This window comes from Pelodiscus sinensis, chromosome 6 (assembly GCF_049634645.1).
Source record: "Pelodiscus sinensis isolate JC-2024 chromosome 6, ASM4963464v1, whole genome shotgun sequence".
NCBI classification, from domain to species: Eukaryota; Metazoa; Chordata; order Testudines; family Trionychidae; genus Pelodiscus; species Pelodiscus sinensis.
This window is the reverse complement of record NC_134716.1, coordinates 67,628,225-67,653,658: the sequence shown is the minus strand read 5'-3', so window position 1 is coordinate 67,653,658 and position 25,434 is coordinate 67,628,225. Positions and strand designations below refer to the sequence as shown.

Here is a 25,434-nt window from a genome sequence, read left to right as displayed (position 1 = left end):
CCATTTAGCTTCATTAAAGGTATCACAATCACCTGATGTACAAAAAGCAACATCTTTATCAGGAATCTCATTCAAATGACCTTTTTATGATTATAGAATAACTTTGGTATTAAAGATGCAAATTAAATCACCATAGTTCCTGTTGACATCAGCAGACACCAACTAAGCTCGGCAGTGTTTGCTGATGTCAGTGATTTCTGGGAGTTCTATCTTTCCTAACAATTTCGAATGATGGCGGGTTTTAGTCTAAAAGAATTCTGTGCTCAGCATGATACGTGATCTTAGCTGAGTTTTGAGAAACTCTTAGCAATAAATAAATAAATAGTGTATATTTTGTATCAAAAACCATTTACATTTCAGTAGCACCATTGTTTGAGGACAGATGCCTAGCTGACCTTAGTGGACTCACAGGATTCTTCTTCTTAAAACATTTCCAGAACTGTCTATCAATTATCCATTTATCAGAGTTTCCACAATGAACACTGAACTACTCTCAGATACTACACGCTATGGTTTTACATATAGTATATGTTTCATTCCTGGCATATTGATTTTTGGATTAAAATAAATAAACAATTAAATTAACTAGTCATTCGTTCTTAACTACATATGCTTACATATATATCCCCTCTTAAATATACAGAAGAAATGTTAAACTCAGAGTTTTTCAAATTATTGGTTACTCAGAATGTATCCATTTAATTTTCACCCTAGTATGCAAATAATTTCTCTCATTAGTGATCAGCTATATAGATGTTCCAACAACTTTCCGTGAATAATTTATTCAAAAAGTCCATTATCAAGTAAGTTATTTTTAATTTAGTATGCATATGACTACCTCTAGTTAGCAGACTTTTTTAAATAATGCTAATCCTAAGAGATGAAATAGTGAAGTTATAAATTATAGACTGACTATATAAAGCAATAATTAGTATCACAGGCTTACTGCAGTGTTACACAAAGTGAAGAGTATAATGCAATTACACATTATAAACAACTAGTAAGTTAAATATGAATATTTTCAAGGGCAAACCAGTCACAGGTGATAGGATTCCCAGCTACTCCACATGTCCAAATCATCAATATTAAGTCACTTTAAAAAAAGATATATGCTTACTAGTGTAGGTCTTTATTTAAAACATAAATACATAAAATAAATATTTAAAAAGCAAATTCTTACAATCTTTTAAAAATACTTGATTAATGAATGGTAATTGTTTTAAAATACTTACTTTGAAACCATTTATTACAGTGTACAAGTCAATAAAATGAACTGTTCTTTACACAGAGGATGGTCAAAAGCAAATAGTTAAGCTCTTTATAGAAAATGGAATAATACTGAACATTGTATAATGCCATTATATATATACATCAATGGCACACCCAATACTATGTTCAGTTCTAGTCACCCTCTCATAAAAATACTGAAGAAATAGAACAGATCCAGAGAAATGTACAATAATAGCCATAAAAAGATTTCTGTATGACGTGACATTGAAAAAATTAGCATTTGAGTGGAGACCAATAGAAAAGGTCATGAAAGAGGTTTCTAACATAATGAATCAAAAAGAGAAAGCCTTGCAAGCACTTTATTTAGCTTCTTATGATGTATGAACAAAGTGGCATTTGATTAAATTGAAAGAGCAGTTGCATTGAATTTGACATAAGAAAACTCCGTGGAACTCATTGCCACACTATATCACAGAGCTAAAGAGCTTAGAAGGACTCAAAAGTTGATGTTCACATGGTTAATGATAAGATCCAGGTGAACAGGGTTCAAGAAAGAATTAAGTAAATTCATGGAGTTTAGGCCAATAGACAGGATGGGTAGGAATGGTGTCCATGGCCTCTGACAGAGGCTGGGAATGGGTGACAGAAAAGGGATTTCTTGATGATACCCTGTTGTGTTCGCTTCCTTTGGGGCATCTGGCATTGGCCACTGTTGGCAGACAGGATACAGGGCGAGATCGACCTTTTCTCTGATCCAGTACGGCCATTCTTATGTGACGAGCGAGTATAGAATTGCTATATTATATATTTATAATGTTTATTCTGTAAGCAATGATGGGGAAAGATACATAAAGATGGTGCTCCCTTCCCCCAAAGAGACTGTGATCTTATAAGCTACAAACCCAGTACAATTCCTGTGTGTAATAGACTCAGTGCCCACATTGCCTCCACTGCCCATCCTCCTACCTTCACCATTGAGTACTGCAGCAACAGTCAGCATTCGCCCCAGCTACACTGTCACACACACAGGTGAACAGTGTCTGCCACCTCCCAGTGCTGCAGAACTGGAATATCAGGGCTTGTCTATATAGAAGTCTACAGCACAACAAACCAGGATGTGAATCTACAGCTGAGCAGCGTACCAATCAGTAATGTCCTGCTACAATACAGTTGGAGTCTTGGTGTCCACACAGAGCATTACTGCGAGCTTTAGGATACAGGATCCTTACAGAGATATACTGCTGGAAGCCCACTCTCAACTATAATGACAGGGATTTCAAAGGAGTGCTCTGTCAAGGACAGCTGCAACAACATGCAAGGGGGGGATAGACAGAGACAATTTTAAAGACAGGCAGGTCCCAGTTTTATCCTTGTAAGTGGAAGGATACCTTGAGAAACTCTAAAACATTGGGAGGTATTATTTGTGTCATATCTTACGTATGCACAGCATATAATGGACTAATGAGGTAAAAAGGCAATTTTATAAAAGAACGAATTGTCAGAAACATGGATTAACGTAATTTGTTTGGGAAGAATCAACATGGTTTTTGTAAAGGGAAATCATGCCTCACTAACCTACTAGAATTCTTTGATGGGGCCAACATGCATATGGATAAGGGGGATCCAGTGGATATAGTGTACTTAGATTTAAGTAAACTGTCATGTGATAAGATGGAAGGTCCTCTCATGGGTTAGTCACTAGTGGTATTCCCAGGGGCCTGTACTAGGATCTATCCTATTACATATATTCATTGGCCACTGTCAGAAGACAGGATACTGAGCTAGATGGACCTTTGATCTGGCTCAGAACGGCTGCTCTTAATGCATTAACCCATCTATGAATTTGCCACTTATGAATATGAGGGGAAACTCATGGAAAAAAAGTTTTCTACTATACCACACTTCTACTTGTGAACCCTGAGTAATTATTACATACACAGCCACTATAACATTTGTCAACAAAACTGATGTCACATGACCGTAAATAGTCTCACATACACTGTTGACTCATCCCCAAACACTCACTGGGGTGGAGAAGAACCAGTTTTCACAAAAAAAATAGCAATCCCAGCTCTGATTAATTAAAAGGCAAGTTTCTGAACCACCCATTGAAAATCTCTGACAGAAGACCCCCTTCCCTCTTTAACCAGACTTTTTCTTGACTGCCTCAATTGTAGACATATGCAGTGATATCACCAGGAAACACAACAGCCTGTCTGGGATCTATGTTCTAAGCCATTTAGGGTACTACTTATGGCAGTGACAACACACACTCAAATAAACAAAACCCCACCAAAGTAGAGGCATTTCATAAGCCATTAAAATATATTTAGCTTATAATAGCAAAAATTATGTCACCACAGCACATTTTACTAGGAAATTATCTAGTGTAAGGTTAATGATCCAAGATTCAGTCATGGGCCATCAGCTCCTCCCAACTGGTCATTAATTGGAAGGAAATGCTCAGCATCTTGATTGCTATTGCTTAAGTGCCATTTACTTAGTCCTCAGAATATTAAATTGTCTCTATCCTATACCCAAGTACTAAAATGCACAGAATATGAATCACCTGTTTCTGCACTTTAAAGATAGTTGAAAAGGGCAAAGACATACGATATGTAAGGGAAATACATGGAACACTGATTTCCCTTTTCTCAAAATTTGGAATTCACCTATGCCACACAAGAAATTCATCAAAAGAAGAGAATCTAAACAGAGTCTAAAAACTACTTCTAGAGACCATGTCAGATTTCCAGAGAATGTTGGCACAGGCTAACCTGGGGCTACTAAATATGTTAGGCTCTAGATGATTAAGGGTACATCTACAGAGAGATAAAAGACAGCACAGTCGCAGCTGGCTCACGTCAGATGACAGACATCAGGGATCAAAATCATTGTGCAGATGTTTAGGCTTAGACTGGAGCCAGAGCCCTGGGTCCCTCTCCCATGCAGGATCCCAGAACTCAGGAGACAGCCAAGGCCAAGCATCTACACAGAGATTTTTCAGTTCAAGAGTCCAGACCCTGCAAGGCTGAACCAGCTGACCTGGACCAGCTACAGGGTTTTTATCCCTGTGTAGACGTAGAAGCCAAGATACCTGTATTCTAATGCCAGTTCTGCCACTGGTTTACTATATGACCTTGGATGGGTCATTTTTCCACATTACATGTGCCTCAGTTTCCCCATATATAACATAATGATAATATTTATAGTCCATCTATGTAAAACAGATATCTTAAATATGTGTTTACATTTATAAAGGCCTATTTATATTGCTTCAATGAGATTTTAGATGGCAAATGCTAGCTCAGCTGAACAGGTTCAACATTTCAATTCTGTTGTGCTCAGACTTAGGCTAATAACTGAATCCTCTCAAGTCTGCGGGGGGGGGGGGAGAGGAGAGGAGCAGGGGAAGTGGAATTATTTTAGACTATAAATCCTTCAGGATAGAGACCATGTCTCCTGCTATTATAGGTATTGCACAATCACAAAAGGGCCATGCTTTTGTTCAGGACCTCTTGGCATTTCTATACTATGAAATAGCAATCATGTATGTTTTTAAAGGCACCATGTAAATGCATATTATACACGTGATTTAGTAATCTTGTCATTTTGAATATTTCTACTGCTTTCCAGTAGTGGACTGGGAAGAAATTATCCTGAGAATAGTCAACCTTCTGCTATCTTGGTTCATCTGTAAAACAAAATGAGAAAGTGAAGAATAAAGGTCTTAATCAGAATTTTGAGATGTCCAAAAAGATTGAGGTTAATGTCAAGAGTGAGACTCTAGGATTTTGATTAGAATGACCAGGTAGCAAGTGTGAAAAAGCCCCAAATATTATGGCTTTCCCTATAAAAATCAGGACAACCATCACCCTAGTTTGGATGAAGATTTGAGGTTTGTGCATCTTTTCAAACACATGCTTACTTTACAGTAACTTAGCCAATTCATCCAGTTTATGATTCTGGTCACAGAACGACTAAAAACTGCACCTTGTTATTTGCACATAACTGCATACTCTGTGTCTTCAGAGATATAGCTGTTTACCATAATGTCCAAATCAAGTTTCTGACAACATATACTCTCTGTACTGTAGAGTTAATATAACAGAGAAAGAGAAAGTTGGCCAATCTGCAAAATACATTAACAAAATTACCAGCTAAATTTTGATTTCAGAATGTTTATGTTGGTAAAGATGTAGAAGATGGAATCTACACAGTGTGAATTTCAGAAAAATCACTGAGCATGCATGCCATGCTGGCTTTAGAAAAAATTCCCTTTGGTTTATTAACTGAGCAAACCTTATCTGGAGACACTGATGGAGAATAAACATGGAACCCCATGATGCTATTTTAACAGAGTAACTTTTCTGACCATAGCCACATTTTATACTTTAGTGTGACTGTTGTTGCTTTTTTACAGTTATTATATATAGTTGTTTCTTTTCTCCAAAGGCAATAGGAATTTTTCTCACTCTGTAGAGGAATGCATAAACTCAGATGAAAAGAAGGGATACAGTATTATTTGGAACAATGATTTTTTTATCAATTTTCAGACATATTAGAAATCTAAATCTTAAGTTCATTTCTTCCTCCCCCAACTTCAGAAGGCCCCTCCTCCGCCAACATCCAAATGAACAATCCCACAGAACACACATTATGTTCTACACACAGTTATTTGAACCACTTTAACTGTAATGGTAACTAATGACTACAATTTTGCTACCTAGATAATGTTGATTCACAAGATGCAATGGCTAATAATGATACTACAAGGAGCATTGGTACAACCAGCAATGCATTCAGAAAACTTCAGCATCATCTCTAGATGTAACTTAGTGTTGGACTGCAAACAAAAATGAATATTTACCATGTCATCATTATCATCATGGCTGCAACACATGGACTATTTTTCAATACCACATAAAACACTTGGAACAATTCCGCTTATGATGTCCACAGCAGATAATGGGATATAAATGATAAGATTTGTTTCCAAACATTGAGGTGTGAGTGCTGAAACAACTCAGGCATTGAAGCTCGTATAGTGAAAGCACAGCTAAGATGCTGAAATCATTTGGTTAGTATGCCTGACAATGGAATATTGAAGGCTGTCTTTTATGGAGAACTACAGATGAACTCATTTTAGCGCATACCAAGAAAATGTTACAAAGACACACAAGACCAACCACAAGCCTTGCAATGTTGACTGCAACACCTCAGAGCTACTAACCAATGACAAGTTCTGATGCTGGCAGCTCTGCCACCTAGGACCAAAAGATAGAGCATTTTAGAGCATAAAAGCAGTGCATTTATCTACTTTGGTTTCACCTGTAGCACTTACACAGAGGGCTGAAGGTCTAAAAATGGTCCTTGATCTGATCTCTGGACCCACAGTAAGTGACTATATGTCATCTGTCAAAGTTGATGGGAAATTTCATAATAGCTAGAGCTATAACTCTCAACCCCCCAATGTAAATGGAATTATACAGATATAAAGGTGCCTAACTATTATACCTTCATGCCAACATAACTATATACTGTATATAGTACAGATTGTAACAGTATAACTATCTTGGTTAAAGGACCACAACCCATGAATGACACACCTAACCAAAATAATTATCCATATATAGGCCATGTGTGGAGACCTGCTTTCAGATTTTCTTTCTTAGGAAAACTCCATTAGATCCAGAAGACATTAAACCTCTTTTCTGAAGCCAGGTTGACTCAATTTTTTCCCCCTAACTGTACAGGTTTCCATTAGGCATGGTCTCTATTTTTGTTTTATTCCAACAAGGAAGCTCCGGGAACATGAGAGATTTAGTCAGGTCAATCATTTTGGTCCAGAAGAGAGAATAAATCAGGATTAATGTATAATCAAGTTTTCTTAATGGTGATGGAACAAGTTGAGGGAGCATTTCTGAGATAATCCAGCCTGTAACTATATCAAATAAAAAACCCACCATCTCTTATCTAGCCTTAACTTCTGAGTCTGGAACAGAGCATTATCTTTTTATAAAAGATGACTTTTTAAGAACAACATACACTCTAAATTTAATCATTCCAGTGCAAATTTGCTTAGCACGGCAATTCTTTTATTTGATCGGGCTCCCTTTCTTTGTGTCTCTAGCCATTTACGCACCACTCAGTTCTGAAGACAGAACAGAGAGCTGCTGTTCAGGTGCCCAGCCTTGAAGGCATTGCTGTGCCAGCAGCAACACAGAAGGATGGCAATGTGAAAAGTGCTATCTATCAGTATCACTTTTCCAGTAGCCATAGCACCCCATTGCCACCCTTTCTTCTGTGCAGCAGCTTCCACCCCAGGAATGATGGTCGGAGACCCACCACTACTAGGTGAGGGATAGGGAAGAGGAGGAGAGCCTGAGTGGTGGGGCACTGGTTTTCAGTCCCAGGGTGGCAGGGCTCCAGCTATCCCTTTAATCCCTGCCTCGGGGGTCAGTATGGCCCTTTTGCACAAGTTCCAGACACATGGACTGACATCCAGAGCCCTTAAAAAAAAGAGAGAGGGGAGCACTAAGCTCATGTTTCTCTTGGTACATTGCTGTTTCTTCCTGGGGAGGCCCACCATTGGCCATTTGAGAACCATCAGCCTAACATGAGAGGTGTCCGTGTTCTAACATGTTGTAGCTTACTGAGTGGACACTACACCATCTTTGTAAGGTTATATGAGAGGAACATATTACAACCTAGACCATGAGATATAACATATTCCCAAACAAATTCTATTACCATGTCATCCCATAGTACAAACTGTCACAGATCCAGCCAGGCTCAGTTGATTGCTGAGAGAGGATCTCTAGCTATGTCCCTACTGTTTTAAGCTTCCTGGAACCTGAATGGAGTCCAGGGATTTTCAATGGTCTGTGTATCCCTATGCATGTTCTTAGATGGAGGGTCTACACCCTCCCCAGCAATAACTGGAATACTCTAGTCCCTTCAGACTCTGTAACTTAAACACACCCTTCCCAGAACTCCACTAAAGAAGTGAGCCTTCTAAGGTTACCATTAACTCTGGGGGGAGGTGAGGAAGAAGACAGTAGTTTACCAGACACTAGAAAGCCTTTCAGACATCACAGTGCATTAATGTTAGGATAAAACCATTACAGATAAATTATTTCTTCTTCCTTTGCCACTTCCCTATTCAGAAGCCACATCTTTTTCTAGTATTTCTTCAAAATTGATGATCATATGCCTGACTGTCCTGGAGATTAGTCTCTTAGGGTATGTCTACACTATAGCATTATTTCGAAATATCTTATTTCAAAATAGTTATTTCAAAATATCTTATTTCAAAATAATGTGTCTAGACACAAAATGCATTTTGAAATAGCATTTTGCTATTTTGAAATAGCACATCCACACTGATTGGACGCTGAATCACATTTAAGGCTGGCCAGAACCAGTTCTGGCAGGGCATCAGAACAGGAGTTAGCCTCAGGCAGCAGCCACACAAGGTATCTGAGGCCTGTTCTTAAAGGGACCCTCCCCACCCCCAGGACAGCCAGTTCTCAGGTTTCCCTGCTTGCTTGCCTACCTCACTGAGGGACAGCAAAGCATTTTTTTTCTCTGCGTGCTCTGGTTGCCCTCACTCAGGACATCACAGCACTCTGCAGCATGGAACCAGAGCTGTCCCTGGGCACTCTGGTGCTTCTCCTGGACGTGTTGCTGTGAGCCTGGCAGCACATTCTGCAGGCAGTACTGGTCTCCCTGATGTGCCCCGCTGGGGGCTTGTGCCTCATTCTTCCCTCACATCCTTCCACTTACCCCACCAACCTCCCTTCCCGCTGTACAGTAAAAGACACATGTATTCATTACAACAAAGTCTCTTTGTTGAACAAAACTGGGGTGGGGGGAATGAAACAGAGGTGAGAATGGGGAAAGAAGGTGGGAGGCGGAGGGGGGAGGGTGGGAGGGGGAAACATGGGAGGAGGGAGCTGGCAGGGGGAGGCAAGGGGAGGAAGGGGGAGGAGAAGCTCAGGGATCAGGGTTGGGGGTCTCGCCGGCCCAACTGTCTCCAAGCACCACCGGTGCAGGGGCCTTGGCATCCCCAGTGGAGTGAGGAGGGTGTGGAGAAAGAAGCGGGAGTGGGAGAAGAAGTGGAAGGAGGAGCGGAAGCTGGGGAGGGAGCAGGGGCTGGAGCGGCAGGAGGCAGCAATCTCTGCACCAGGGTCTGCAGGTGCTCGCAGATGGCACGGCCCTGGGCAAGCTGCTCCCGCCAGACCTGAAGTACTTCCTGCACCCAGTGATCAAGGGTGTGGTGCAAGGCTTGCAGTGCCTGCAGGTGCTCCTTCTGGTACTCCTCCACTTCACGGGTGGGCCTGTGGAGTCCTCGGGTGTGGAAGGATGTCCCAGGTGGTGGTGTGTGCCCTGCACTCACAGTTGGTGTGTCTGTGGAGAAACAAGAGAAGTGGTCAGTTATCCCTGGGGTCACAGTGGGTGAAGCCCAGCCCCCCTCTGCAAGCGAGGACAACAGTTCTCCGCACCATCAGAACCGATGTGCTTGCACACAGGCCATGTTCAGGATGTCCTGCTATCCCAGGGAGTGGGAGCTGCCCTGAGACGGCACTCATGCCCCTGTGCTACATCAGTGTGGGTGTGTGTCGGGGGGAGATGTCCACTGCCTCTGAGTAGAGAGGGCTTGTGGAGGCAGGGTGTCCTGCAGTGTCCCACCTTCGGGTCAGGAGCATGTCATGTCTCTTCACACACACGTGTGGCTAACAGGCCAAGGCCCCTGTGTGGAAGACAGCTGAGGCCATGTGCCCAGAGGTGGCACGGCACATGCTCGCACATGCACAGGTTGCTGCATGATCCCTGGTCAGCAAGGCCAACATGTGCGCAGTCCCTAGTCTCCCTCGCACTCCCCTCCCCCCATAAGGAGACAGTGATGGGCACTCACATGTTGTTGCCTCCCTGGATGACACCAGCGACTGGTCCCCTGAGATGGCTCGGGGGTCCTAGCTGGGCGGCACACTCCCTCCAGGCTCCTGCAGCTCCTGGCTCTCCTCCTCCTCCCCCTCCTCCATGCCCTGGTCAGGGCCTTCTGCCCCAGGGTTGATGACCACCTAGATTTGTTACCAGATTTGCCCAATATTCTGGGGTATGCTCATTTATTAGGGTTACTTTTATGGGACTGGGGGAAGGTTATCAATTCTATGAGTGTGCTTGCTGCTTGTGCTTACTTGTGCTCTCAAATGGAGCTGAATTTTCTCCCTGCTGTCAATTCCCCCTCCCACTGGAGCTCTCCTGCAGGAACTTCCCACTTAGCAACACACACAGACACTCACTCCCATTAACAGAGCACGTCTGAGAGGACTAGGTAATCAGCACTAAAAAGCTGACCCCTCATATGTCCCTGGACTCAGCAGGCTGGGTTTAACAGCAATGCCACACTGCACCCTCATGTGCCTTTGGACTCAGTGGGTTGGATTAAACAGGACTTTAAGCTGCCATCCTCATATGCCCCCAGGTTCAGCACCCCTTATCCCCACTTTCACACCACAATCATTCATTGGTAAACCACACGATGAGCAAACCCCACAGGATTTTGGGCAATACAGGGATCTTTAGCTTGGGCACAAGAAGCGTTGTTGCAGAGCGAATGAGAAAGCTAAAACAACACCCCTTGAGGAAGATTGAGCAAAAGAGAAAGAAAGAGAGAGAAACAACCAGCTTAACAATGAAAGTTATTTATTATATATATAGGGAGCCAAACACACAAAACAGTTACACTATTAAATCTAAATTGGAACTGATTACAAATGTTAGGGCTAGCTAACCATATAACAGTTTACATAGGGCAGAGTCAGGAGGCTAGGCTTAGAGATAGGTGGGGGAGGGGGGGGAGGAAGGAGACAGAGAGAGAGAGATCTCACCACTATGTGAAGCTTGCACTTGTTGGGGACTACCCAGATAGGTCTGTCTTAGCATAACCGCCCAATTTTCTGTGGCCTAACACACCAATCGGGATTCCCAGATGGTGATGGGAGCTGGGGGTCCAGAGGGCAGGAGACAAGCAGAGAAGAGCCCCCAGCACGATCCGACAGGAGATGATGAAGTCTCAATGGAACTGATGCAGTTTAAATCCAGGGCAAGGATAGGAGTTTTTATAGGGATAGGACAATAGTTCAAAGAGAAAGAGGCGAGACAATAGAGACTGATCACCCCTGGTTATGGGTGATGTTCCTTGAACAAGCTCACAATGCAACTAGGCAGTTTCAGTATTTTAGATGTCAATAGGATTGTTACTAGAACTGGTCTGATAATGACTAATTTGGGTGTTAGCAGGCCTGGGTTCATTAGCATCTGGAGTAGAGATTTCCCATCAGGCAGTGCTTCTCTGCTTTCGCTATCCCATTGTTCACTGTGGTTCCTGCTTTGGAAGTCCTGGTCTCCATTCTGTATGCTAAGGAGTTCTATCTTCAATGCAGATGAGGCTGGGGTGTTTCCTTAATTAGTTTAGGTGTGTCTTCCCTGGCCTTTTCCTTGCTTTGTCTGATTCTAGCAGAGGCCTAGGAGAAGGGGGAGATGGTTTTCCAAGAATGTCACTCTCTGGCTACACAAGAGCACAGGGCTGGTAGGTAACAGGGCACAGATTGTACCGCCCCCCAGGATGCGGTCCAGGGTGTCAAAATAGGGGCAGCTTTCAAGGTCTTCCCCTGTTTGGGAGCTGCCCCCTGTGGCCCTGGCATAGGCCTGCCACAGCTCCTTAATTTTCATCTGAACCTGCTCCTGGGTTCGGATGTGGCCTTTGGTGATCAGGCTGGCAGCTATCCTGCCATAGATGGCTGTGTTCCTCCATCTAGTGTGGAGATCCTGGACATTGGAGGCATACTCTAAAATTCAATCAGGTCCATGATCTCCACATTGGACTAGGAAGGAACCCGCTTCTCCGGCCCCTGGCAGGCTCCTGGGAGCTGGGGGACTGGGCCCAGGGAGTGGTGGAAGGCTGGCTGGCACTGGCTACCTGGCTCATGCTAGGGCCACTGGGTCAGGGGCAGCGAATACTGGCTCTGGGCTGGCAGGCCTGGAGCTGGCACAGACACTGCGGCCAGACTCTACCTCTTTAAGGGCTCCAGGGATGGGAGGAGGAGAGGAGTTTTCTTGGTTGGGACCAGAGTGTCCAACAGGGCACCCTGGGAAGGGCTGGAAGCCCCCTATTTTGAAATAGCCTCTATTCCGCATCGACACCGTAGTTATTTCAAAATAGCAATTTTGAAATGATGCTATTCCTCATGGAATGAGGTTTACCACGTTCAAAATAAGCCCTCCGCTACTTCAAATTAATTTTGAAATAATGGTTGGCTTGTGTAGATGCTAGTACAGTTATTTCGAAATAACGGCTGTTATTTCGAAATAACTTTTCTTTGTAGACATACCCTTAGTCTGCTCACATCCAGTCCAAGTACTAAGAATTTGGTCTCCCGCCTTGGTAGGTTTCCATGCATCACATTCTATATAACTCTCAGCTCTCCACTGGGTATGCCCAAACCAACATAACCTAGCCTCCCGAGGCTGGTCTTCAATTGCATTAGGCCACTTACACCCTCCTTGTTTCATTTCCTATCATACCTTCACTGAAATATCTGCCATTCGAATGTGTCAACATTTTTATTTCCATGATGGAATGCATATTGATTTTCTTTCTAGTGACTGGCCAAGTCTGTCCTGTGCTTTAGGAGGTGTCAAGTGACTGTTTTATACTGTTTTAACTTTATTGATATATTTCTGTCACAAAGAAGTGAGATCTGGCATTTGCACCAAGAAGTGCTATAGTATCATGCTGGGCAGCACTCAAGATAACACCACTGTCAGCAGCCATTGATCTTAAGTATTTGAATTTCATTCTCAACTCTCCGCCAATGCCAGCAGTTAGTGGGGAGTCCTCCTACTTCAGTCTTCCTAACATTCACTCTAAGCCCAGCCTGGTCAAAACTATGTTGCCACTGTTAAAAGCTGGCTCATCATCCTCTGCACAGATTGTGATGGAGCACACCCTCCCTCCCCCCATGCTTTATTAAATGGACTCATGGACGTGAATATATATAATTCAAAGGTGGTTTGAGCAAATTATTTCATGTAACCCATCAATCTTCATGTCATGATCTGCTGGTTCTGTTTATCTTACTCTGTTGTATGTATAGTGTGTGTGTGTAAAATTAGACACATGGAGTGGGGAATACTTTGTGAGTTCCAAATGTGTGAATGAGAGACATAGAGGGTGTTACCCTCAACTGTTAAATTATCTCTTTCGTCCTTCAGTCTGAGTAGTGGTTGATAGGGAGTGGCCTCAACTCCTTAACAAAAGGAATAGGAAAGGAGAGGCCTGGGTCTTTTGGCTGGGCTGCACCTGAAGAAAAGACGCTGAGACCCCAGGGGGAGAAGATAGAGTGGCAGCTGGAAAAGAGGTTTTAGGGTGAGTTTGATTAAGTTTGTACTGAGATTTCAATGTAGAATTAGTCAAGAGATTTTATTTCTTTTGATTTGTAACCTACTTTGCTCTGCCTTCTTTCTCTTATTACTACTTAAATCCTACTGCTTCAACTTAATAAAACCATTTTTATTTTCTATCAAACCCAGTGTAAGCGATTGTTACCTGGGAGGTGGGTAGGAGGGCAACCAGTGTTCATTGCTAAAGGGGGCTTACCTAATTCTCTGCAGAGTGCTCTCTCAGGAGGCTGGGCCCTAAACTGCACTCTCCTTGGATCTGAAGTGGTCAGTGTCTGTACTACTTCTCTGGCAGGGACCTCAGCTTGGGGCCTTGGCAGGGGGAGACCAGTGGAGCTAGCCCAGCAGGACTGGGCAGTGAGGAGCCCCAGAGAACGGGAAGGCGAGTAGCACCCCAGGAGGCACCCCCGAGGGGTCGTCTGTGACTGCACCCCATCACACATATCACTAAAGCATGGTCCATGTTCTCATTTATCACATTTATGACAAATGCAAACAAAAAGAGATTTGTTGTTCATCTCTGATACAGGCTACGGTTTACTGATAGCATTATTTAATTTTGACTACAATAGTCACTTCATCATACATACCTTGAATAAGATGGACATATCTTTCCAGCACATTGCTCCATCAGAACCACTAACAAATGAATTCTCTGGGTACATAATTGTACATGTTCTCCAGGCTCACAGAGACCATGACCAATTGCCATCTCTTTTTTCTGAATTTCTCCACAAGGGTTCAGAGTGCAATGATAGCATAAATTGTTTTCCTTCCTGGAATGAACCCATACTCACCCTTCCATACTTCAATTATTACACACCACTGTTTTTCAGTAGTCTTCTCCCATATTTTCATAGTATGACATCATCTTAATTGAGCAACAGTTAGCCCATCATATAACACCTCTGTTATGTTTAAATATAAGCATCACAAAACGTTTATGCCATTCATCTGATATTTTCTCATTCTGAAGAATATTATTGAACAGACTTATAAGAAGATTACTTCTTTTCCCAAAGACTCAATGCATCCATTAGCACTTCTTCTGGTCTAGACGCTATCTCGTTTCATTTTCTGAAGTGCCTCTGCAACCTTTTCCTCCCATATGCAATTTGTTTTGTTCTAGTTCAGCTTGCATGTTCTCCCTTGGGTTTTCCTCATTCATCTCTCTTTCTGTATAGTAAGGTTCTAACTTTGACAAATGATTCACAATTTATGTATTATACTATGTTCATTTCTAATTTTAGTAAACTCATCCACATCTAATCATTTTCTCTTTTGCCTTTTGGCAAGTCTATAAATGGTCTTTTCTCCTTCATGTTCTCCTGGTTGGCCATATGGCATGTCATAAGCCATACTTTTAGCTCATGCAGCACTTCCTTTGGCTTCTGTTTTTGCCTCTGGGTATGCCTTCTTATCACTACTCAAGACATTGGCCTACCATTATTTTTTCCTTAATATTATGTTTCCACTCCCACCACCAATTCTTTAACTTGAATATTTCACCACTACGTATCCATTCCTATACTTTTCAGCACTGTGATTTCATTAATTAGAATGTCATGTGCCATTTACAGTCAAGTTTACTTTATTTTGTGCCAGCTATTCACCACACATCCCTGTGGATAGTCAGAAAGTTTATATGTTAATCCTTGCTAGAAGATGTTTTCCATTCTCATCTTTAAAGTTTCCACCTCTTGCTCTTGTCTAGTGGCCAAGGGCTCAGATGATTCCAAGGTTTCTGCATTCTGAAATCCATAAGGCTTTTCAACCTATTTACCATTGTGGGATGCATATGTTGGTCACATCCCCTACTACCTGTATGGCCCCGAGGATGTCAGACGGACCTCCTCTATGTGCTGATTAGGCTGCAAGCAACTCTTGGTCCACAGGTTGAGAACCACTCCCACAAGGAGACATCTGTATTGTCTCACAATGCACATACCATAAGGAAACATAATAAGACTAGCTTCATAATCCTTTCCCAATCAGTCAGCATAATCCCTGTCTCACAGAAATACAGATAACATTTATAAAGTGGATACCACAAACTCAGGATACACTTGTGTTCATCATCCCTATTCACACAAACCACAATATTAAAAATGGTATTAGAACCCAGAGGCTACTACCTGCACAGTAGTAGTTATATTTCTAATGTAGACAGGTCCTTGACAATAAAACCTAGAAATAAGAGGAAGGCACAAAGCAAGAGGGAAAAAGTCTGTACATGTATATGATAGAGGGCAGCATTAGTTCAGCCTGCTACTACTTGTGATCATTTCAAGAACAGCTGCAGATGGGTACTTCATCATCTCAGGACTCATTATTGGGACCTCTACAATCAGCTTAATGGAAAAAGTCTCTCCAGGCCAAGGTAACAAAATTGGTTTACTGCATTGCAAAGTGTGTGTGTGTGTGTGTGTGTGTGTGTGTGTGTGTGCGTGCGCGCGCGTGTGTGTGTAGAGCTTGGTAACAGTATATTTATTTTCAGTTTTAGCCAATGTAGACAGCAAGTGTACTGCCTACTCAAGCTGTCTCTTCCTTTTTAAAGTGCTAAAATTGACTAAGATGATCAAGCTTCCCACCTTCCCTCTGCCCCCAAGAGCTGGACTAAGCTACCTGTTCATCACCTAAAACTACCATTCATCACCATTAGTTAGAAAATGTTTCATCCCCTACTTAAAGAAACTATCAGTGTAAACAGACCAAGATCAACTGATGTTTTAGAAGGAGCACCCTGGTGTATGGGGAGAGAGGACTCTGAAAAGGGGAGAGAGAGAGGGAGAGGGAGAGGGAGCACACTAGCTTAATGCTATTAATCAATTGAGTAAAATGTTAAATACATGAAATATAATCAGGTGTGCAGTGTAAATCACAGCTTTGTCATGAAAAGGCAAAGCTAGCCAAACAGCAAAAGTAGCTGGCTTTTCAAAACACAACAATAGAGAGATATAGCAATACATATTGTGATATTGGGAATACAGGCAGTCCCCGGGTTACATGGATCCGACTTACATCCGATCCCTACTTACAAACGGGGTGAGGCAACCCCGCACTAGCTGCTTCCCCCCCAGCAGACCAGGGAGACACGAAGCTAGTGCCTCCCCAACCCAGCAGACCAGGGAGTCGCGGAGAGGCTTTTCTCAGCAGACACCTCAGCTTGAGAATAAAGGACTGAGGGAAGTGAGGAGTGGGAGAATAAAACTGAGTTCTGGAGAAATGTTTGGCTAGAGTTTCCCCTACAATATGTACCAGTTCCGACTTACATACAAATTCAACTTAAGAACAAACCTACAGTCCCTATCTTGTACGTAACCCGGGGACTGCCTGTAGTGCTTTTAAGGATGGAATCTGGGCAGAGCATTGTGAAGCTCTTGTTGTTATACACAGCCAGAGGGAACTGGACATTGACTAAACAGTGACAGTATTAGGCACCTATAACCCTTGCCATCACAAGGGACCTCCATCACAGCAAGTTGGTGGGGGAAGAGAGGGAGGGTAGGAGTGCCCTTGGCATGGTGACACAGGGTTGTGCCCACAGAAGCTCATGATATTATATACATTTTTGAATTAGTCTCTAAGGTGCTGCAGGACTATTCATTGTTTTTTAAGTTTTTACAGTTAACACAGTTACTTGTCTTTGGTGACAAAGGGAAAGCCAATGTGAAACTCAAGCTCCTCCCAGAGTAGTAATGTAGGGATGCAGAGTGATGAGCCGCAACATTGATAAGAGGCTGGAACTGAACTTTATAAGGGACTATCACTGGATAAATGCTGCCACGAAAATTAAAGCACAGCTTTTGCAAACAATTTAGGCTTCATATGCATTGGTTGCTCTGAAACTATTTCAATTTGTTTAATGAGACTCAAAAAATTCTGATTAACTTGGAATAAAATCTATGAACCTGTATATTTTCTGATGGGAAAGGAAACAGCCTGAAAAACACTGTTCAGAGTAAGTCAAAACCACAGAAATAAGTATTCAAACTTCTACCAAAGCATTTTAGTTTTGCAGCCTAGGTTTTATTAGGCATGAGCAAAGTAGACAGTTTACGCAATGTCCTGTGACTACTTAACATAGTCTGCCTCTGCAACACCCCCTGCAGCATCCTTCAGTGAAGAAAGGGAGAGAGGAATGTAACGCATTGTGTTGGAGGACTGAGAATTCCTAAACCTCAGCTGTTCTCAAGGGGGGAATCTACACTGCATCTTATCCCAAAATAAGCTACAAAATTTGAGCTATGCAAATTGCATAGCTTATTTTGAGTTAATTTCAAAATAGCTTATTTCAAAATTTGGCGCTTCTACACAGCACCGAATTTCTAAATAAAATGCTATTTCAAAACATCCTCATGGAACGGGGTTTACAGGGATGTCGGAATAGTGAGCTTGTTAGATTTCAAAATAACGGGCTTGCTTAAAAGGACGCAGAATAACTATTTTGGGATTCTGGAAGTATCCCGAAATAGTGCTGCTGTCTACATGTACCTTTAGGCTGCTCTAGCTCACAACAGAGCTAAAATGGTCCCTGATCACATCAGCATAGGGGAGGGCCTAAAACAGTCTATCACTCAGTCACCATACTGAGGATGGAAGAGCTATTCACTTTTCTGCTTCTTGCATTTGTACACTACATTGAATATGAAGGAGGAATTTAATTCATGGCACATTTCTGTACCTATAACAAGGACTGCCATAGGAACTGTGACTAACAGTGCATTGTGAAAGCAAGACTATCAAAATGCACTTTGAAATAAGAGATTGATCCAAGCCCTGATATAGACAATGGGAATTCCTTCACTCAATTCATAGAGAGGGTGATTACGCTCTTTCTTATCCTTTTTATATAACTACAACTGATGCCAAGTATGATGTGGAAGACACCTCTGCCAAGAACTGGAGGACAGTCACCAGAGGTCTACCTGTTTTATTGTGCATAAAATATTCATAACAAACCCTCCTTTCACAGCCTGGTGCTGTCAGAACTACAATAAGTGGTAGAAGCATGCTGATATCATGACAGTTCTCCTGGCCTTTATCTTTCACCACTGGAGTCAAAGGGAACCGTTGATCAGATAAGATGACTGAAAGAGGAGCAAGAGAGAATGGATGCAGAAAGGAACATTCAGGAACAGCAAGGTCAAAACAGCCACCATTAATAGCTAATTTATAAGCGTTTGTCCAGTCGGGGGGGGGGGGGGGGGTTGAGGGTTTATGAGGGGGAACCAGAAGGGACCTCCATAACCTCCATTTTATCTCAATGCTCAACAATTACTTTTTTTATCCTTCACAAGGCCTGCCACCAAGCAAACCCTCCCCACTACCACTTTCCAAACAAAGAGGAGTAAGAACTCCCCCCTCTAAAGTGCATAAATACAAATATAGGAACATCACTAAGAATTTAGGATAAAGCATTTTTCAAGTAAATGCATATAGGTAAATTCTCTTCTAAGCCATAGAAAATAAGATAAGTAACAGCCAGCATGGATTTGTAAAGAACAAATAATGTCAAACCAATCTGATAGCTTTCTTTGATAGGATAACAAGTCTTTTGGATAAGGGAGAAGTGGTGAACGTGGTATACCTAGACTTTAGTATAGCATTTGATATGGTCTCACATGAGTTTCTTATCAATCAACTAGGGAAATTCAACTTAGATGGGGCTAGTATAAGGTAGGTGTATTACTGGCTAGATAACCATTTTCAGAGAGTAGTAACTGAAGGTTCACAGTCATGCTGAACCAGCATAACAAGTGGAGTTCTGCAGGGGTCTGCTTTGTGACTGGTTCTGTTCAATATCTTCATCAATGATTTAGATGGTGGCATAGAGACTACGATTATTAAGTTTGCAGATGGTACCAAGCCGGGAGGGGTTGCAACTGCTTTGGAGGATAGGGTCATAATTCAAAATGATCTGGACAAACTGGAGAAATGGTCTGAGGTAAATAGGATGAAGCTTAATAAGGACAAATGCAAAATACTTTACTTAGGAAGGAACAATCCATTTCACATAGGGTATGTCTACACTACAAAGTTAATTCGAACTAACGGACGTTAGTTCGAATTAATACAAAGTTAATTCGAACTAACGGATGTTAGTTCGAATTAACTTTGATAGGCGCTACACTAGCGCTCCGCTAGTTCGAACTAAATTCGAACTAGCGGAGCGCTTACTTCGAACTAGGTAAACCTCATTTTACGAGGACTAAGCCTAGTTCGAACTTACTAGTTCGAATTAAGGGCTGTGTAGACCCTTAATTCGAGCTAGTGGGAGGCTAGCCCTCCCCAGCTTTCCCTGGTGGCCACTCTGGGCACCACCAGGGAAACTCGTATGCCCCCCTCCCTGCCCCGGAGCCCTTAAAGGGGCACGGGCTGGCTATGGTGCCCGTGCCAGGTGCAAGCCTGCCAGCACCCAGCCAGCAGACCCAGCACCTGGCACGCCATGAGCCAGCCACCCGATGCCCCCCAGCCCTCCGCCTCTTCCCGGGATGGCTGGCTGGCTCTCGGGAACCTGGCCAGGACCGCAAGAGGCGGGCACCCGCCTGGTCTTGTGCAGACATCGTGGACTTCATCCACGAACTCCGCACTAGGCACAGGAAAGTGGCTGTCTAGGGCAGGAGAGTTGCCAGCCTTGCCACCCAGGAGCAGGTTTGCATGAAAATCAGGGTGGTCGACTGAGACCCCCCGACCCTGAGCCCTGAGCTTAGAATGGTCGTACTGGGTCAGACCAAAGGTCCATCTAGTCCAGTAGCCTGTCTGCCAACAACACCCAACCCTAGGTACCCTGGAGGGGATGGACCAAAGACAGTGACCAAGCCATTTGCCTCGTGCCATCCATCTCCAGCCTTCCACAAACTTTGGGCAGGGACACCATTTCTACCCCCTGGCTAATAGCACTCCATGGACCCAACCTCCATGACTTGATCTAACTTCTCTTTAAACTCTGTTCTAGTTCTAGCCTTCACAGCCTCCTGCAGCAAGGAGTTCCACAGGTTGACTATTTGCTTTGTGAAGAAGAACTTTCTGTTACTAGTTTGAAGCCTGCTACCCATACCTTTCCTTTGGTGTCCTCTAGTCCTTCTATTATGGGAACTAATGGAGAACTTTTCTTTATGCACCCTCTCCACACCACTCTTGCTTTTATAGACCTCTATCATATCCCCCCTCCGTCTCCTCTTCTCTAAGCTGAAAAGTCCCAGTCTCTTTAGCCTCTCTTCATATGGGACCTGTTCCAAACCCCTGATCATTTTAGTTGCCCTCCCCTCTCCCACCTCTTTTTCCCAGTCTCCCCCAGTTTTGTTCAATAAAGAGAGATTCTATTTTTGAACACACGTTTTCTTTATTTTGTACATCAGGAAGGGGGGCTAGGGAAGGGTAAGTGGAAGGAGGTGAGGGAGGAATGGAGTACGCACCCCCGATGGGGAGGACTGGGCTGGCTCTGCGGGCTTCTCAGGGTGGAAGTTCTCCTGCAGCCCCCCCGATTACTCCCGCCCCCCGGATGGCAGCCTGTGGCAAGTGCAGCCGGGCTGATGGCCGAGTGCTGTGATGTTCCACGTGTGGGCACTCAGGGCACTCCAAGCCAGGACTGCTTTGCAAGCGGGGAACCCTGAGAACTGTCTGTCCGGGGTGGGGGTCGGGTCCCTTTAAACACAGCCCTCAGCTAGCCTGAGACAGCAGCTCCACGCTCTAAGTTCTCATCTGATGCCCTGCCGGCACTGCTTCCGGCCATCCTAAACCTCTGTTCAGGGTCCACTCTGTGTGGACATGCTAGTTCGAATTAGCAAAATGCTAATTCGAACTAGTTTTTAAGTGTAGCTGTGCTAATTCGAACTAGCTTAGTTCGAATTAACTAATTCGAACTAAGTTAGTTCAAATTAGTGCTGTAGTGTAGACATACCCTCATACAGAATGGGAAGCGACTGACTAGGAAGGAGTACCGCAACAAAGGATCTAGGGGTCATAGTGGACCACAAGCTAAATACAAGTCAACAGTATGACACTGTTGCAAAAACAACAACAACAAACACACACCCCACATACACAACAACCATGATTCTGGGATGCATTAACAGGAGTGTTGTAAGCAAGACTTGAGAAGTCATTCTTCTGCTCTACTCTGTACTGATTAGGCCTCAATTGGAGTATTGTGTCCAGTTCTGGCCACCACATTTCAAGAAATATGTGGAGAAATTGGAGAAGGTCCAGAGAAGAGCAACAAAAATGATTAAAGATCTAGATAACATGAGCTATGAGAGAAGGCTGAAGGAATTGGGCTTGTTTAGTTTGGAAAAGAGAAGACTAAGAGGGGACATGATAGCAGTTTTCAGGTGTCAAAGGGTGTCAAGGAGGAAGGGAGGGTGTGAGGGGTTCTGGGTGTGATCACCCCCCTCAGCACGAGAGGGGGGCTCGGCGAACCCCTCCGCCCTCTTTCCGTCAGTATCCTGCCTAGGGCCCCTGTTTATAAGCCCTGACAATTGGTGAGATCACCCCCTCCCCAAGAAGGGGAGGGGGGTCGGCGGACCCTGTAGCTGTCACACGCCCCTGCGGGGTTGGGGCCTGAGCCCACAGTCCAGTCTCTCTGGTTTGACTGTCACCTGATTCTGTTGTATGACTGAGCCGGCGTTGCCCGGGCTTGAATGCTCCTCAGAGGTGAGGGAGGGGGACCCGGTGCTGCCCTCTCTCCAGGCCCCAGCCCGGGGCCCTAAGCGTCGGGGCTTGCTCGCGCCCCGACACGGTAGACAGGGGTCACTCCTGCCATAACCCGTCTACCCACCAACACCAAAAGGGCCCCGCCCCGGGCTCCTTCCTCCCTTTCCGGGTCCCTTCGGGTCGCTGCCCCAGTCCCTGAAGCCTACCCTGGTTCAGAAGTCCGGGTCCGGAGTTGCTCCGGTGATGCCTCGTGGGTCCGTTCCCTCCGCTGGGTCCACTCTCTACTGGGCTGTTCCTTCCAGGGCTGGCGGAGCGGGGTCCAATCTCCGTCGGAGCTGGAACTGGTCGACCGCCAGCTGCAGTGGCTGTCCCGGGAACCCCTGGGCCGAGGCCAGGCCGACTGCCGACCTTGGTGCCGCTCGGGGTCCGTTCTGCATCCGGGGGCTCTCCTCCCTCTCTGCGAGGAGGCTGCCCCTTTCCTCGCTGGCAGCGAGCCTTTTTAAAATGGCCCGCTACGCCGGACGCTGCTCGGGGCTCCTCCCCTTCCGGCGGCGTGCCTGTATTCTCGGCAGCCGTTTGGCTGCTTGGCTCTGCCCCGCCCTCGCCCAGTGCGACCTCCGGGGAGGGACCAGTGGTTCCCCGCCGGCACAGCCACGGAGGTTGAGCACAGCCCTGCCGGCTTCCCCTGCCTGTGCCGGGGATGGTGGGAGGGGCTTGGGCCGTGCTGCCACTTTCTACAGCCCGGCGGCCCAGGCTGTCTCTCACGCGGGTCGCTGGCGGACCGTCACAGAGGGGAATTGTTCTCCTTGGTTTCTAATGATAGAAGCAGCAGCAATGGCTTAAACTGAAGAAAGGGAGGTTTAGGTTGGACATTAAGAAAAACTTCCTAACTGTCAGGGTGGTTAAGTACCAGAATAAATTGCCTAGGGAGGTTGTGGAATCTCCATCACTGGAGATATTTAAGAGCAGGTTAGACAAACACTCATCAATGATGATCTAGATCAGGGGTTGGCAACCTACAGCATGCTCCCTCCCCCTGGTATGATCTAGATCAGGGGTTCCCAAACTTTTTCAGTACCTGTACCTCCTTGGCTTTTAGTAAAACTTCCCATACCCCCTATTCAATATGAAAGGAAATAAATTCTAGGCTCTAGAATCTGCATCTTTTTTCACTAACACTACTACTTTGGGAATATTTCAATTAGGATAATCTAGTGATTTACCAAATATTCCCCGTACCTCCTTGACAAGCTTCTCGTACCCCCTGAGGGTACACATACCCCAGGTTGGGAACTCCTGATCTAGATAGTGCTTGGTCCTGCCATGAGGGCAGGGGACTGGATTTGATGATCTCTTGAGATCCCTTCCAATTCTAGTATTCTAGAAGTCTATGAAGGTACCTAATTAGGCTTGATTTTCAAAACTGCTGAGTCTCTAAAAATTCCCATTGACTTCAGTGGGCTGATCTACCTATTTCAAGGCAAAACACCATCAAAATATAATTCAAATGAAAAAATTCATTAGGCAAGTCTCCTCTTTAAAATATTCACCACTCTGAATTGCACAGCAAGTGACATGCCTACTGAAGTCTGCACTTACCTCCTGCATACAGAGATGATGTGAATGAAAACACAGATCCCAGTATATTACAATCAGCATCTGCATCCAGGTAGGAAATAGGTTGGGAAACAAAGAATTATTTGTCATCCCAGTGATTGAATACCATTAATAGCCATGGTGTAACTGATAAAATGAATCATTTCTGTTTTGTAATATATATTCATAGAAATAGAAAGCAGGACCAACCCCAACTAAATCCCCCTGGGCTTGGTCAAGTCTGGACTTAAAAACTTCTAGGAATGGAGTTCCTACCACTTCCCTAGGTAAACCATTCTAGTGCTTCACCACCTTTCCAGTAAAATAGTTTTTCCTAATAGCCAACCTAACCCTCCCTCCCATACAAAATTCCTTTCTGCACCATCTTTTTTTTTTTTTTTTTTTTTTTTTTAACAATTGGAATATTTCTTCTGGCAACTACAGTGTAACTGTCGAAAAGCTGGGAAACAAAAACATGTAATCACTGCATTTTGCTTCGGTCATTTCAACAGGAAATGAGGAATAGCAAGCTACAGGATGGATGTGTTGGAACTACTCTGTATATATTGTTATATTGTTCACAATCCAATAAATTACCAGTAAAAATAGCAAATATGAGCCTATTGTAATAACATATTTACATAATTTAGAAACTTCTGAATTGCTTGGTTTTAGAATATAAAAGATTTCAGACACCTACTGTTACCTCAAGAACCAAATACATGTCACAATTCTGATCCCCAAGAATCAGTATGCATTGATTGTTGTGAACGCAAGTCTTCTGAAGCACTCAGAGGTTCTCATGTGCATGCATGAAACAGCAAAATGGAACTAATTGGAATTGCAAGGCTATGTGGCTATGTTGCTACAGACCCTTTAGGTAAACAAAGCTGTACAAGCCCACTAACAGCTTTCCCAAAGTGATCCCACAAAACACTTTGAGAAACACTGCCATAGGACAATGAATAAAACTTAAAGGGTACCTCAGACATTGCAAGTGTAAATTTTATAAGCACATCATTTCCACATACAACAAAATACTGCACAGCATGTCAACTCTATCCACTGTGTTTCATTTGCTCCTGTAGCAGTTGTTGGTTTTTTTTCACAACTAATTCCTAGGTTTTGTTTTAAATCTATAAAATGTTTTTACTTGACATGTTTTTCTTTAGCAATATAAGTAATGCACAAAATGGTACTAACCTCTTATCTAGGTGTTGTCATGTTTAGACTAGATCCAACTTTAAGTGGCCCACAAACTTTATTCTGTAATGCATGTTGTTGCTGAATGCAGAATTTTCCAGAGACCTGTGTTCAAAGATTCCTCTTAAATTTCACATTTATGATCCTATATACCTACATGACTAGTAATAACACCCTCCAACTGAATAAAGAACATCACTAACATAGCATACAGCTAGTTCAATGAAATAACTAATTCATAAATGCGCATAATTTGTTCTGCTTATTTAATCACATTTTCCT

At 43.7% G+C, this 25,434-nt stretch overlaps 1 protein-coding gene across 6 annotated transcripts in view; it reads right to left on the bottom strand.

Annotated features, from left to right (window-relative positions):
* LOC102463874 (solute carrier organic anion transporter family member 4C1) overlaps positions 1–25,434 on the bottom strand; it is a 179,015-nt gene that overhangs the window by 5,240 nt on the left and 148,341 nt on the right. For 2 of the 6 annotated variants that reach the window (XR_012904797.1, XR_012904799.1), the window contains one exon: positions 1–25,257. This exon is cut by the window's left edge and continues 5,240 nt beyond it. Coding sequence is in view for 1 of the 6 variants with exons in the window: in XM_075932072.1 (XP_075788187.1) it covers positions 25,211–25,257 (47 nt within the window). In the remaining 5 variants the exon portion in view is untranslated. The remainder of the gene's footprint in view (positions 25,258–25,434) is intronic. The other 4 variants (XR_012904798.1, XM_075932072.1, XR_012904795.1 and 1 more) reach the window with 3 other exon arrangements.